We start from the raw sequence: 17468 nt of genomic DNA on the forward strand, positions 1-17468 counted from the left end.
GAGAGAGAGAGAGAGAGAGAGAGAGAGATGGAGAAATGGTTTAGTAAATATTCAAATTTATATCTATATTATTTTATCTTTTCCTAAATTGTATATATTATATTCATTATCTCTTTTATTTTTTTCTTTTTAAATGAACGATGACAATATCCTAATAATTATCGTATTAGATCGTTCTAATATATGATTATAAGAATAATTGTCGTAGAACGTAGCACGAAAGTCATAAAGCTTTGAATTTTTCCATTAGAAATACACGAGAGTTCGACGGACAAAACGTAATTTATTCTTTAACGACCTCAACCATGCGATTCCCCGTGGAAATTGTTAATGGGAGTGCAGAAATAGACGAGCCAATGGAGGCCGAAGGGTTCTCAATTTGGACCAATTGAAATAGAGGGTTATATGGAGGGGGAGAAAAAAATGTGTAACCACAGCGACCGCTAAGGAGAGACGTCGTTAAATGGAAACAGCGAGCCTAACGATGTTTCCACTAGTAGTCGATCGATAAAATGGCGAGCATTTGTTACCGTATGTACATATATATCTTGTTAAAGTCTTTTAAAAAGACTGCATCTATTTAAATTCAAGAAATCCTATCTCGAATATATGTACTTATATATGTATGTATGTATGTATGTATGTATGTATGTATGTATGTATGTATGTATGTATGTATGTATGTATGTATGTATGTATGTATGTATGTATGTATGTATGTATGTATGTATGTATGTATGTATGTATGTATGTATGGATGTATTTATTATACATCAAATTATAACTTTCATCACGATATTCTAAATCGCAATTGATTTTATCTTTCTTTTATTTTTCTTTCTTTTTATAACATAAATAATTGACAGTAATTATTGTAATAACTGCTAATCATTAATTATAATGAAAAATAGTAATAATCGCTATAATAATGGATTAATAACTAATGATTAATAATAATAATAATGATCGCTATAATAACTATCAATAACTAATGGTAACACAACGAGAAAATAATAGAATTATTAAACAAATGTGCTGCATTGGTAAATAGGATAATTATTTAATAATTAACGCCGTGAAACAATGAAATCACGACCACTCGTTCATTATTATGGCGGATAATTAAATTACGGATTGATTTCTATTTTTAAAACATTAATTTTCAAACATTTTAATTTTCTCGAACATTTTAATCAATATCTAGTAATTTGTTATCATCAAAAAATATAAAACTATATCTGATATGATGAGAATGATTTCTTTTTTAAATCAAACATCCTCAAATAATATCATATCCAAGAATAGATTTAACTTGGTAGAATACAAATATCATTAAAATGTTATAATAATATATGTCGAGGAGAACATAGAGATTCAACTTCATTATCATCAACGTCAACCATACTGAATTTAGAAGTTACGAGTACAGGTATGGAGAGAGTTATAGATTAAGGTTAGAGATGTATTTGTAGATAGTTGAACTGAAACTAGATTTCACGAAAACGATACTATATATAAACGGGTAGATAGGTAGATGTAAGTAGGTAGGTAGTTAGGTAGGTAGGTAGGTAGGTAGGTAGGTAGGTAGGTAGGTATGTAGATAGATAGGTAGGTATCTCTGTTATACGTCTAAAGATCGTGCTTCGAAATTCTCAGTTTTCCTCGACCTTCGCAAATTCTTCCTTTGAATACAAATCGAGCGAAAAAAAGGAAAAAAAGAGACAGAAAGATAGAGATAGAGAGATAGAGAGATAGAGAAAGAGAATATTAAGATGGCCTCTCGAAATAAATCAAATTTCAAGATCACATCTTTTTTGCGAGCAAGGATTATTGCCAAGTTATTATGAATAATATGATACAATACAGGGTGATCCAATAATTGCTCTCAGCTTAAAATAAGAAAAGAAAAAGAATTTATTCAATGAAACCACTTGAATAATATTTCCTAAGTCAAAGAAAGGTGATCTGTTGTAAAAAAAAAAAAAGAAAAAAAGATAAAGATAAAGAAAAAAACAATATCTAATTCGTTGAAAAATAATCTAAATTTTAGATAAATTACTTACTTATATTAAGTAATATAATACCCTAGTACTATTAGTATGAATCACACATACATTCGTGTGTGTGTGTGTATATATATATATAAAGATCTTAATATTTTCAAAGCGATCTTATCGTACAAAAAGAAAAAAAATAGGATAAAATAAAATATGCCAAAAAAAAACGAAAATATCGCCGACAATAATTTAAATTAATAATTATTGTATCACCCCGTATAAAGGAATCTCGAAAGAAAAATCCATATGTATATCAAAATATCGTCTCGAGAAACGATTTTACAAGATATCTCGCGGGAACAAGGATTTAAAAGTCCTTCGTCTTCTTACCAAAGTAAGAAGTACGCGAACTCCAAGGATTACCAGGATACCAGTATCTACCACTGAGGATAATGTTCTATACGAGTTTCGCGTAAAGAAATCCTACAAACGCTTTTTGCTTTTTCTTTCTTTTTCTATATTTTTTCTTTTTCTTTTCACCTACAATCATCATAAAGGAAACTCGAAAAATGTAAATCCTATCTACAAAACTTTCTTACAGATATATGAAAGTCGTAGTATATGTATTACTCGCTTGAGCGACATACAAATATTTCCTAGTAACTTTAGTAAATTTTATTGATATTTATACTGTAACAAAATAATAAAATTTATTATTACTTTATCATACACAGAACACTCATTTCAAGTGAACAAATTTCTTATTTGATTGGTTAAATTATTATCATTGGTTTATTGATCTTTATTTCACTTTTCACATATATATGATTTAACCTAATTTTTTTCAACCGATTCGTCATCATTCGTTTGAGGCATTTCTTTTTTATAATAAAAAAAAAGGAAAAAAAATATATATATACATATATATTCGTTGATAAAAAGAAAATTTACGATGAAATTTAAGATCTATGATAGTTATAAATCAAAGAAACGTAAAATTACACGCTAAAATAATTTTCATCGTACTTTTACATACACGCGTAAGCAAATATAATACATAATACAATACATAAGTCTTTCAACAAAGCACACAAGTGTTATTATCGTATATATCATACGACTAAGATATAAAAATCATTTTTCTCGTTCGTTCTTTCTGAAACGTCTGCTCGAATTATTGGGCCCGAGTGACCTTGACATATTTATCGCGTGAGATACTTTCCTTCGCACGCGCGCGCACTTTTCTTTATTTCACATCGTCGATCTACGTCCCATAAATCTCTGTCCGATTCACTACTTCGTTTACCGAGGATAGATCATAAGAACTTTAAAGAAGAAGAAAAAAAAGAAAGAAAAAACAATAATTTTGTAGGCGTTGATTTGTACCCTCGAAATAAAAAGTTCATATTTAATTAATTATTTTTTGCAGGTCGTTACGAGAAATTTTATATAGAAGTATTGTTATTAAATAATATACATCTAACAAGTGTATTGAACATATATATATGTATATGTTTTATTTAATTTTTATTTGATTATTTATATCAAAAATTATATGCGTCTGTGTGTGTGTGTATATATATATATATATATATATTCTTTTAATACAATATAATTATTAATATTACATATGCATCATTTGATATACTGCATTTTTATATAATCATACATATTTTATTTTTATATATTTATAATATTATAATTTTTATTAAATATATTGTTTAATCTTTCTTCATTCAATTCAATATTATAAATTATCATTACACGCGTAGTTAATAAATACATTTTATTATATAAATCGACAATAAAAACTAGATAAAAAAAAAAAAAAAGAAAGAAAAAATAGAATAATTTTAATCGGAAATAAGAGAGAAATGTTTCGTCACTCTTAAATAATGATTCTGAGGAATCAGTAGGCGCGAAATCCGTTTTGTCCTCATTGCACTTCTTTGCAACATACATGAACGACGCCATAAGCGAATCGAAATTGCCGAGCAATTACATTGATTATCGTGTGAGGTTCGAGCGTTCTCTTTTTTCCTTTATATCCTCCTCCTCTTACAGCCGATTGCTCGAGAGTCACGGTAAAATAAACGAAAAATTATCCCTTGTCACGTCTTTAATCCGTTATACGTTTCCTATACGCATTATACATATGTACCATACATATATATATATATATATATACATATATACATACATAAATACAATTATATTATTCATAAATCATTCGACACTTGTTCTCCTTCCATTATATGTACATATATGTAATATAATTGTATCCACTATATTTATGATTTATGTGTTCCCAATTTTTATTTCGAAATTCATTTTAATTTTTAAATTAACCATATCGCGGGTCATTAAAAAACAAAAAAGAAAATCGATACGATCATTTATATTAAAAACAAAAAATAAAATTAATATAAACTTTTTAAAAGTACAAACATTTGTAAACGATTATTTATAGAGAAATATTAATATAAACATATAAGAAAACAATTATTAAAAAATAATATATATATATGTATATATACGTATTTTAATTTTTATAAATATTAATTTTCTAACAACATTAATATGTATATATGTATATATAGACACAAACACACACACACACACACATATATACACAATTATGAAACAAGAAATGAATAATGAATAAATTAAATTAAATTAAATTAAATAAATTATTGCAAATCGTTTCATAATTTACAACGAGTGATATAAATATCAATTCATCGCTCTGTATAATAATAATAAAATAAAATAATGACAAGCAAGAGTATAGTAGAGAGGCCACGTGTCTGCAAGATCTTTTGAAAGTTGATAATGTAGCGAAGCAAGAGGAAGGAGCAGATCAAGTACGTCCACTTGTCAAATCCTTGAGCCAAATCTTCAAATTGGAACCCTTCAACTTACTCATTCACTCTCTCTCTCTCTCTCTCTCTCTCTCTCCCCCCCCCACTCTCCCTATCTCTATTTTTCTCTCTTTCACCCTCTCTATTTTTTTCTCTTTCTCTACCTCCCTTTCTCTTTAAGGACTGTATGTCATCATTCAGCCTTATCTATCATAATCTTTATCTTACAATCTTGATGGAAACGACAAGAATTAACTCAAAATAGATCATCCTCGTTTAAAGCTAAATAAATATCGGTGATGAACTATCGAAACGATTAATCGAAAACTTTCACTCCATTGAAATTCTTAAAACTTTAATATCAAATGTCCATTTATCAATATTTTCATTATTATTATTATTATTATTATTATTATTATTATTATTATTATTATTATATATTGTTAATTCAAGATATTATATAATATTTAAAAAATGTTATTGTCCTATTACTGAACAAAAAAGAAAAGATTATTATGTAATTTTCTTCCATATATTTTTTTTGTAACGTAAAAAATTTCATTATATTATTACACGCTTTGTTTGTTACAATAAATGAATTATTATAAATAAATTGTTATAATAAATATATTGTCTATAATAAATAAAGTATTGTATTAAATATCTGGAATGTAGGGACAGTACTTATTTATTATTCCATTATTTATTATTTCTTTTTCCTTTTTTATATTACAAGAAACTTATAAAATATTATTAGAAAGATATCAATTAATCTCTAATCCAAATAAAAAGAAAAGATTATTACATATTATTAATAATAAGAGTTCATTATATTGTATAGATTAATCAAATGCAAAATATAATTTACTTATACCATTTTTTATTTATTTATTTAGTTATTTATTTATTTATTTATTTATTTATTTGTTTCTTTTTCATTTTTTTAATTTTCACGATCACGATTAACTTATATAATAATTAACACGTTATGATAATTATAAAGTTTACCATCTCTGTATTATCCTATATTACGATACATTATATTTACTAACTACGTAGTTGCGGATAACAAACCAAAATTCAATTAATTACGTGTACCTGACCGACGTATAAATTTATCTAGATAGAAACAATAATGAGAGAGAGAGAGAGAGAGAGAGAGACAGAGAGAGAGAGAAAGAGGGAGGGAGAGAGGAAGAGAGAGAGAAAGAGAGATGATACTTGTTAACGAAAGATATTTTTTCTAATTATAAATCGAACAATGACAATTTTGAAAAACATGAAATTACTTTATTGATCGAAATTCTAGCGACAGTCGATAATTATGTTTAATTAACTTAATGAATTATTAATTAAATTTAATTAATTTCGATCGAGATGTTCTCGTTTATTTTCTTTTGTTTAAACATTAAGTTTAATTAATTTCAATTAAAACGTTCACAATATCATTCACAATTAATTTTTTCAATTAATTAAACAATACTAAAAAAAGTTATTACCTTAAAGGGTGTATAAATGAATGAAATGTTTATAAAGAATAACTGATGAAAAGATAATAAAGAATGAAAAAGAAGAAAAAAAAGAAAAGAAAAATCTTAGATAACTAAACAAAAAGATGTACAGACGAAATATCGTATTTATACGTATTTTCTCGTACGTTGTTGTCGAATATTTATTTTTCTTTTCTTTCTTTTTTTCTTTCTCCTTCTTCTCCCAAAAAGAAACTTCTAAACTCAATTTTATTTCGAATCGGAAAGTAAGTATATCAATGGTATTCCTACAACATCAAGATATTTTCACTTTTACGCAATAATCGAGTAACAGATACCAAATGGTATTCGTTATAAGAAATGGTCAATTATGTATGTTACATGTAATGTCGTTAAAGAGTGATAGAAAGCTCACGACTAGAGGCTTGGGAAAACACGTTTAGACGAGATCTAAACTAGTTTAATATGTCCAATTAATCCACTCGAGCTCGATCGTTATTCCTCCGATCCACTATTCGACATTACGTAACGCTGATTCAAGTTTTCAACAATGCTATTAATTACCTCTCCCAACACCCCTCTGTAAACGCGTACGATTCGTCAGTTTCGAATGTCTACTTGTTTTTCCCCAATCTCCATCCCTTTCCCTCTCATTCCTCCACAATTATTACCAACAACAACATTTCGTTCCCTCCTACTTTTATAATCCAAAATAATATCGATAACATCGATACCTCGTACGAATTATCATTCATGTAGCAATATTATTCAGTTTATTGACCGATATTTATTTAATAATATTATAATCCATAAATCATTGATATAATTCAGAATTGTCGAGTATCCATATTTTTTATTTCAATTTGTTATCATTTTATATATAATATGAAATTTATTTATTATAATAATATCGAAGTTACATGTTTTTTATTTAATTTATTGTACGATCATCAATGTTTCGTCGTTTAAAAAACAATTTTCTTTAACTTCGTCGTTCTTCCCTGTTCGTTTATATTTTATTTGATTTATTTTTCTTTTTATTTTTCAACCTTTTCACATTTCCTTACCTCTCACGAGAAAGAAGGGTATAGCTCTACCTTTCAAACATTTGTATTCCTTCGCCGTTTATCTTTCGAATGCTCGTAGGTGTTAACTTTGACATGGGTATTTACCAAAGGGACAGGAAACGATTATTTAGTCGACATTGACCCAAATAAACACAGAAAGTAACCGACAGTCATTGAATCTTGACATTGAAAAGCTACTACATCGCTTTGTTAATGTTTATTCTTGGTCCTCGATTTTGTAATTTTAATATTTTCATTATTTTAATATAAATATTTATTTATTTATTATTTTTCTTTCCAATTATTTCCTTTTATTTTTTATCTCATGAAATTATCGTACGTTAGAAAAAATCAACACGTATAGTGTTTAATAAAAATATAAAACATCTATGTATGTAATATCAGATATATTTATATATGTATATAAGACGTAGATACTGTGTATATTTATATCCAATATAATAAATACATAGTATATATACACATATACATATATAATATTAGTAAAAAAGAATTTATATTCCTTTACCTTTTTTTCCTTTTCATAAATATCACCTTTCAATTTTATACATATTCTAGGATATCTTAAAAAATTCTTGGAAAATATCGTACTTTAAAAAATAAAAATACAAAAGATATAACTATCGAATAAATATACACACAAATATATATATATGTGTGTGTGTGTGTGTGTGTGTGTACTATATTTATGTATATATAAATATAAATATATACGTATCTAAACCTTTAGAATGTCAGTAAAAGGAATCCAATATCTCTCTTAATCTCTCTCGATGGAAGAATAAGCTGTAACTATTTCTATACTTTTTCCCTACGCCTAGTACCGATTTCTCGCTCCATTTTCTCTTTTTCCACGATGAAAAGAAAGAAAAGAAACGAACGAGAAACTACGAGGAAGCTTAACAATACCCACAACGAAACATTGACGAAACACTATCTACATTGTAATAAAGAAATAACTATATACATTATATATATATATATATATACATTATATATATTATATAAATACGTACTCATCATTTATAAATATATATCATAACACAAATAATTATCAAACATGTCCGCCTAATAACAAAATTATAACATACTAAATTTTAATGATGAAAATAATAAAAAATCAAAGAAAATATAATATAATAACACAATAGATAGATACTTTTCACTGATAAAATTAACTTCGTAAACTTACAATTATAAATTATTGTGACTCGGTAATTCGATTTGAGTTCGTTGCTAACCGAAAGAAAAAAGAAAAAGAAAGAAAAAGATCGCATGAACTTCTTCCGGTATCTAAATAATAATATGCGTGATGTTCTTGGCTACTGAACTTAAGTAGGTAACAATGTGGGTGGAAATGATAAGGGGCAGGGGGATCGATTGTTCGATGGCTAGAATTATGCGACTCACGTCGTAGAGGAAGTTAGTCATCCCTGATTTACATAAATGATTAACATTTATATATCAACATTGTCTCCTTCATACTCTTAATTAAAACGTTTTAATAATTCTAACGAAGTAGAAATAGAAAAAGAGTTTTACTATCGTCCTTGTTAATTCGAAATATTATTAGATGTGACTCCAAACATATCAGTTCGATATCATTATCTTCGATCGATCATAACAATCGATTTAAATTCAAATAACTTTTGTTCGATGGGTTTTCAAACTCAAACCTTCAAGATTTATTAAAACGAGCTACATACCTCAATAATACGCGCAGTATAATCAGAAAAATATTATCAAACGTTACGACGTTGTTCGAATTTCCATCCTTTTTGGTTTTTCGATTAAAAATGTAAAGAAATATAAAAGAAAAAAAAAAAAAAAAAAAGAAAAAGAAATATCGCTGCTAAGGATACTTAAGAAATGTTTTTGAAGGCTAGCTGTGCAGGAACGGGTTAGGTGTTGTTACATATAAAACTTGTTTATAAGAATAATATTTCTAAGGAAAATATTTCTAAGAAAAATTTCTAAACGACAAAAGAACGTATCTACTGGTCAGTCAAAAAAAAAACTTTGACGACGACAGAACTGTGATGCAATTATTCAGTGAAAACTCAACGGAGAAACTGAACTGTGAGCTTCCTGAACAACTTGGGAATAAATAACCTGACCGAGTCAATTTCCATTCGCTTACACAAGCTGGGTAAAATTCAAAAGGAACTCTGATATGGGTTTCGCACGAGGGTCAAACTGGAGAACAAACAGCAAAGATTTGATACTGCGATGTACTTGCAAACAAGTTAAATATACACGAACGAACATTCAAAATTCTCTGTGGAAAAAGAAAAATTGAATCTCCTGTGACAACTTTTAAACGAAGATAATCGTGGGTACATATATAATATTATAAAGATATAACGATACAAAAAGAAAAAGAAAGAAAGAAAGAAAATTTATATTTATGAATTAATTTATATTTACGAATTAAGAAAGAAAAATAATAAATATTAATTATCAATAAATTTATAATGCAAACAATTTGCATACCTTTTCTTTTCTCATCTGTAAATATTGTCATAAGCAATAATTGTTTCTTAAAATCAGCAATAATTGTTTCATATAATATAAATATAATATTATGAAAATTAATAATAGTTATAAATAAATATATATATATATTGCAATAAAAAAAATAAAAAAGTAAAAAAGAAAGATTACAAATTTTCTTCTAAAAAAGAAAAAAAAAAAAAGATTTATTTCTAACCCTAACTTAAAACGTAACTTATCTTCTCTTTATTAATTTTTTGAAACAACACTAATTTAGAAATTTGAAAGATATTTAAAAGGATTTCTAACCGAGATGCGTTCAAGTAATTTCATGAAAGGATCAATGCAATAATAAAATGAAGGACTAGGATATGACACGCATGCATCTTCTTTCATAAATAAAAATCTAATGCCACGCAGTAATTATTAATTAAAGAGGTAGAAAAGAAGAAAAAAAAGAAAGAAAGAGAGAGAGAGGAAGGAAAATTCTCTTTGACAAAACAACACTCAAACGTGCGTGTAATACCTAAGCTGAATGCTTATAGCACGTATACATAACTATGTATATATATATATATATATATATCACATATATATACATATATATATGTATCATAAATATATATATATGTATATATATTGTGAATGTGTGTGCTTCCAATCTTACAAACACATTTACGTAACTAGAATCTGCATAGCAAAGTTCACGTCAAGTGTACCTGCACATCTACTTGACCCATTTACCCAATGACCTCGCACCGAGACATTTTCAAAGGGAGTAGTATCTGCTTAATAGCATTGCTCAGCTCACATTGAGAATTAACCGGCAATTCGAATATACATATACGTATGAACGAATTAAAGTGACGTTTGTGTTTCGTAAAAAATGTGTTCGGTAAAACCGGATGAATTATTATCTGAAGGAAAAAATGATGAAGGTTTAAAAAAAAAAAAGATAAGAAAAAGGAAGAGAAAAAGAAAGAAAATTCATTGGATAAATTTCCAAATTTTCGACGATGATAAAATAGCATCAATTTGCCCTCTTCCCCTACCCATCCGTCTCTCATTATATGGAAAGTCGATACAATTTGATTTAATCAAATAAACATTTTCTAATTTATTTCGTATCGTCTGAAAGTATCATACGATCTTGAATGAAAATATATTTCGACGTACTTCATATTAATTAATTAATTTCAACAAAAATTGCACATATTAAAAACAGTAAAAACATGTCAAATTTGCCTCAGGGTCTTCCCTACTACTACACACACGCGCGCGTACATATACAATACATACACAAAAAAATAAAAAAAAAAAAAAAGAAAGAAAGAAAGAAAATTAGAAACAACATATTAGGAACGATCGTAGACGATTTTAATTAGGTCAGGGACACGTCAGAAAGGATGCTTTAGATGTGTTACCAAAACCAATGTCATTCCTGATCACGAATAATACTGTTGATAGGAAAAGGGAGAGGGTTGAAGAAGAAAAGAAAGAGAAAGCGAGAGAGCGAGAGAGTAAGAGAGAGACAGAGAGAGAGGGAGAGAAAGGCAGAGAAAAAAGAGAGGGAGAGAGAAGCAGAGCGAGAAAGAGCGAGAGAGAGAGAAAGAGAGAGAGAGAGAGAGAGAGAGAAAGGGAGGAAGGGACGTTGCTTCGTTAATGGAAACGAAATGACGCGTGTCGGAATCTCCGAGCTTTCGCAACGAATGGAAACAAACGTGGAGGAGTCGAAACGGTCGAGAACAATTTGACGCGTCGTTTAAAAGGGAATACGTAATTATCGGATGGCCCAGTTCTAGTCTGTGACGAGTATACATATATATCTACATATACATTTCTATATATTTGTGAACATCGTATATATGCGTATATTTATGTATGTCTGTATATGTTCGTTTATTATACTTATGGCTAGAACGAATTCATAATACATAGACATATATAAACATATATTTGCCCTCACATATACTTTGAAGATATTTACATGAGGTTTGAAGCAGCCTGGAATACATAATATATACTTATGCATTTAAGTACGTACTCTTACATATGTTTACTATGTTAAACATAATATTCATAGATAGGTGTTCATTTTGATCTGATTTCACCGTATATTTTTTTCTTTTATTCATGAATTCGATATTTAAATATGTACATGTGTACATATCTAATTGATATATTTCAAATAATATGTATTTATATCGATATTTGATAAATTATCGTATAGATATTTAATAATAATATGCATTATTTAATATATTCACGTTTATATTAATATATATTTACATATGTAGATATTTACATACGATAATGTTACATTCTATAAAAATATACATTCTATATGTGTGTGTGTGTGTATTTGTGTGTTATACACATGTATATTATATATATTTATAAATAACTAAATATATATAAATAAATTGTAAATATATATTTATATAGGCACATATTTCTAACAAGATATTTATTGTCAAAATATCAATATAGATGTGTGTGTGTATGTCCTTAACAGTATATGTTATTTTATCAACTAACATTTATCTACATAATATATCTCAGTTTAACATTGGTTTTTATCATTCGAAAATACGTGACAACCAATAACAGAATAATATATAAACTGTATATATATATGTATATATATATATATATATATATATATATATATATATATAATAGTCGATACGATATGCTTGTATATCTGACAGCTGGATCGACGTATGCACACAAATGCATCCACGTGCAGAACTAAGGGACGTGCTCTCTCTCTCTCTCTCTCTCTCTCTCTCTCTCTCTCTCTCTCTCTCTCTCTCTCTCTCTCTCTCTCTCTCTCTCCCTCTAGCTTCTTTCAATCGTATCTCGTATCTCGTTCATGTCCTTGATCGTCCTTTTTACTATTCGATGTAGAGCATCATTTTTCTCCCTTATGTGTTCTCTCCTGCGGCAATCTTTTTTTTTCTTTTCGATCGTCGAGTTCTTTATATCAGAAATATAAGAGCAAGCAAGTATCGGTTTTATAGGAAAGAATTGACACGTACAAATAATTTCTATTTTTTCTTTCTCTTTTTTTTTTTTGATTTCATAACGAACGATTCATATGAAAATTAAAAATAGTTCAATTTTTCTATTTCATTTGATAAAATATAGCGATAAAATAATGTTTTATATATATACTGTTATATAAATATTCCGTTATATATACTGTAACATATACCGTTATATATGCTGTTATATATTCAGTCTTAGAACTATATATATATGTGTGTACACACACACACACACGCACACAATGTAGTTTAAAAAAGAAATACTAATTCTATATAAGTTCCAAATATAACGGGTGCGTATGTGTGCTAAGACTTACATAGGATGAATATTTTTTTAAAAACCTACATTATATATGCATTATATATAAAATCTATATAATATAATTAATTTATATATATATATTCTATATGAAATAATTAAAAAAATTTATACGCATATTTAAATATCTAATAATAAATAAGAACTATGTATATTATAAGTAATAGAATTTCCTGATAAAATACAAAAGATTTTCCGTCAAAGATGAAAAAGAGAATAATAAAATTAAGTAGGAATGATGTAATAGCCTAATAATAAGAAGAAAAAAAGAATTTCTAGGACAAGCACGAAAATTTATCGATGGTAAATTCAAGACTTGCCAATATACCAAAAGGATTGTCACGAGCAATAGGTTTAAAATGGCCGCGGAGAGGTCCATGTAGATACGAAGATAAAAATGGCGAATGTCGACAGCTTGGACCTCGAGTATCGGAATAATTTATTACGTCGACCGAGAAATTGGCCCGATTTTCCTCAATAATTTATAGTTTGTGAAGGAGAGACATACGACCGGTCGTTCGTGCTTAACCTCCGTTAAATTGTTCTTCCTTCGGAATATTAAGCTAACACGATCGGAATAATATCCGCATATGTATTATCCAATAGAAAGCAATATGATGAACAACGTTTTTAAAAGTTACGTATATGGGTCCAGTTTATTAAAACGTAAAATATCAATTATACATGCTAAAAACATAAAATTTTTATTGTAAGTAAGCACATCGCACGCATTGTCTCTCTGGATCGATGGAACGATCGTCGCCATCTAGTGGCCATTCTACGTACCATTAAGAGTTCGACTAAAAGATAATGAAAGAGAAAAAAGAAAAAGGGTAACATTAATGTATCCTACATATCGATCGAAATTCTCCAATAGTAAACTACGTCGCTTTAATATCAAATCTTCTTACGGCATACTATTCGCCATTTCTTTTTCCTTCTTTTCACTTTTTTCCTTTCATTTTCCTTTTTTTCTTGTCGTACTTTGTCGAATTCAAAATAAGCAAATTAGATAAACTTTGACATTTATCTCGACTGAACTCTCAGTACGACTCTCTCTCTCTCTCTCTCTCTCTCTCTCTCTCTCTCGAAGTGGCACATCATATTTTTCAATTTTTCATATTTTCTGATTGATTTCGAGGATAATGAAAAAAACAAAACGAAAGAAAGATAATCAAAAAAGAAATGAAAGAAATAAAGAACAAGAGAAAAAAAAAGAAAGAATACCAATTATTCCTATATCTAAATTTTAATCGATTTCAATTCGTTCTTTAAAACACAAAGCTCCTCGCTAAAAAATCGATTATCTTATAACCTAAAAATAAACAATCTCGATAAGACGAGATATAAATAATATTAAGCGATTTATCGAAAGATTTTTCCTTCTTTTCTTTTTTTTTTTTTCGAAGTACACGAAGAACGATATAAAATAGAAAGGGGAAATAGAAAAATGAAGAGAAAAAAGAAGAAAAAGAGATAGAAATAGAGAGAGAGATGACGAGACGACACAACCGACATTCGAGAACATACCTCTCGGCGCAAATAATAATTCGAAGAATATCTCGCAGATAATAATAATAATAAAAAAAGAAGAGGGTAGAAAAAAGACGAAAAAAAAAAGAAAAAAAATAGATTAAAAAGGTTGACTATGATCGAGAAATCCCTGGAAAGGGTTCCCACTCGAGACTCACCCATCACTTTTCTATCACGAACAACCACTCCCATTGAAGCTTTCTCTCTCTCTCTCTCTCTCTCTCTCTCTCTCTCTCTCTCTCTCTCTCTCTCTCTCTCTCACTCTCTATCTCTTTATCTCTCTATCTCTTTTCGAAGCCGAAGTCTTCACATTTCTCTAGCTATATATCGTTATCAGCCGCCAAATATCGAATAACGAAACGTCTCTCGTGGTGTTTCACTCGACACGATTGCTCGTTAGAAAGAGGAGAAAGAGAGAGAGAGATAGAGAGAGGGAAAAGAATAGAAAGCGAAAGAAATAGAAAAGAAATACAAAAATTGACAACAATAAAAAAAAAAGAGAAAAGAGAATAGTAAAAAGAAGAGAAGAAAAGAATGGAAAAGGAGAAAATAAAAAGCAAAGGAAAGAAAGAAAATAGGGAAAAAAAGGAAGAAATTGATAACAATGGTAAAAAGACAGAACGAGATGAAAATAAAAGAAAAGGAAGAAAAACGAACGGGAAGGGAAAAGAAGAACAAGCAAAAATCAAACAAACAAACAAGCCGGACCGACCACAAGACAAATAAAAATAGGAAACAGAAAATACAGAAATTAACGAGCGTAGAAAAAGAAAAGGAAAAAAAGGAAGAAAGAAGATAATGGAATAAAAAGAGAAAAGAAGAGGGAAAAGATCGAAGAAAGGAAAAAGATCAAAAAAGGAAAGAGTAAAAGAAGAAAAAAACAAAAAGAGAATGGGAAGAGAAGAAAAGGGAAAAGCAAAGCAAACAAATAAAAAGTAGTAAAAAAAGAAATGAAATTAACCACAAAGGAAAATTGAAGGAACGAAAAGAAAAGGATGGAAAAAATGATGGAGAGAGAAAAGAAAGAAAATACAATGTATAGAAATTAAAACCAAAATACCAATGGCAATAACAACGACACAAAAAAAAAAGAGGAAAAGGAAAAGGAAAAAGAAAAATGACGAATATAAAAAGGTTACTCACTGCCAAGTGAATCCACCTGCGATGCCATCCCGAAGACGATCTTTCAAACTTCGTTGCCTCGATGGCAAAGAAGAAGACGAAGAATCCGTCTGCGTGGTAATAATAGTAGTAGCACTAGTAGCACTAGTAATAGTAGTAATAGTAGTAGTAACGGTAGTAACAGCAACAGTAACCGATGATGATTCTTCCGTTTTAATCGACGTACTTCTGGGATTATCGGACGCAGCGCCACCCTCGGATACACCGGGTAACAACGACATCTTTGTTATTCGAATAATTTTCGTTAATTGTCTGGCGTAAACTAACTACCCGATATCGATCGAATCCGATCCGACCCGATCCTTCTCTTCTTACACTCGCCTTCCTTCTTTTCGTCACTATTAAATTCGAGAAGAATTCCTCCTCCCTCCTCCTCCCTCCTACTCCACCTCCTCCTCCTTCTCCTCCTCCTCCTTGTCTTCTTTTTTTTTCCACAAAAATCACTTCGTATATATTTTGTATAGAGTTCTATATATAATGTGTGTGTATATATATATATATATATGTAATGTGCGTATGTCAAGTTACTATAATCTAAGTAGTCGAATAACCGGCACGCATTCTCGACGAAAGCTTTAAAAGTAATTCTCACTTTTATTAAATTGTTGTTTTTCTCATTCTCTCTCTCTCTCTCTCTCTCTCTCTCTTTCTCTCATACACACTCTCTTTCTTTCTCTCTCTTTATCTCACGCAAATGCGTCTAAGCAACACGCGATACGTAGAGGACACGGCATCGGATAATCTACGACGTATATATTTAAAAAATATTTTCTAAACGTAAATAAACGGAATATTTCGAAGAATAACCGAGAACTTACGAGGAAAAACTTCTTCAAAGTCAAATGTTTTTGTACGTACATTTGTATGTACACACTGTAGAAACTAATACGCTACGTATACAAATACCTATTTATGTATGTACATATCTATGTATGTATATGCGTAAATACAAAATTATATTAAATACGACGTTACGTATACGAATATTCCAAAAATTCTACATTTAATCGTATTCCGTGATTTTAAACATTTATCGAACGTATTATCATTTACTCGAAACTTCCTGAATAATAATAAGAAGAAGAATAATAAGAATAATAATAAAAATAATAATACCAACTTATTAAATTCTAACAATTATACTTCCGAATATATATTTTATCTAATACCGTTACACAGAAAAACACGCGCACATTAACATTGTTAAAACACACACGTATATTTTATGCACTTTTCAATCACGTAAACGAACAAAATTTTGACGATTGAATCGTCGCGGTTGCTACGACATCTGATGATCGTTTAAAATGACCGAGCTTAGTTTCTCACCCCTCCATTATTCTCACTCACTCACTCACTCACGCGCGCTCTCTCTCTCTCTCTCTCTCTCTCTCTCTCTCACCGTATTTTATTCGCTCGCTTACTCGTTCTCACTCGCTCACTGGTTCGCTCGCT

At 28.9% G+C, this 17468-nt stretch overlaps 1 protein-coding gene across 4 annotated transcripts in view; it reads right to left on the reverse strand.

The window, feature by feature from the left end:
- Positions 1-17468, reverse strand: part of LOC122630527 (TLD domain-containing protein 2) — a 198376-nt gene that overhangs the window by 141494 nt on the left and 39414 nt on the right. For 2 of the 4 annotated variants that reach the window (XM_043815106.1, XM_043815105.1), the window contains exon 1: positions 15975-16376. The exons of the other annotated variants lie outside the window; for them this stretch is intronic. In XM_043815106.1, coding sequence (XP_043671041.1) covers positions 15975-16234 — 260 coding nt within the window. In that variant the 5' untranslated portion in view covers positions 16235-16376. Of the gene's footprint in view, positions 1-15974; positions 16377-17468 lie in introns of those variants that run through there. 4 annotated transcript variants of the gene reach the window in all.

The sequence above is a fragment of the Vespula pensylvanica genome, chromosome 7 (assembly GCF_014466175.1).
Source record: "Vespula pensylvanica isolate Volc-1 chromosome 7, ASM1446617v1, whole genome shotgun sequence".
Classification (NCBI taxonomy): Eukaryota; Metazoa; Arthropoda; class Insecta; order Hymenoptera; family Vespidae; genus Vespula; species Vespula pensylvanica.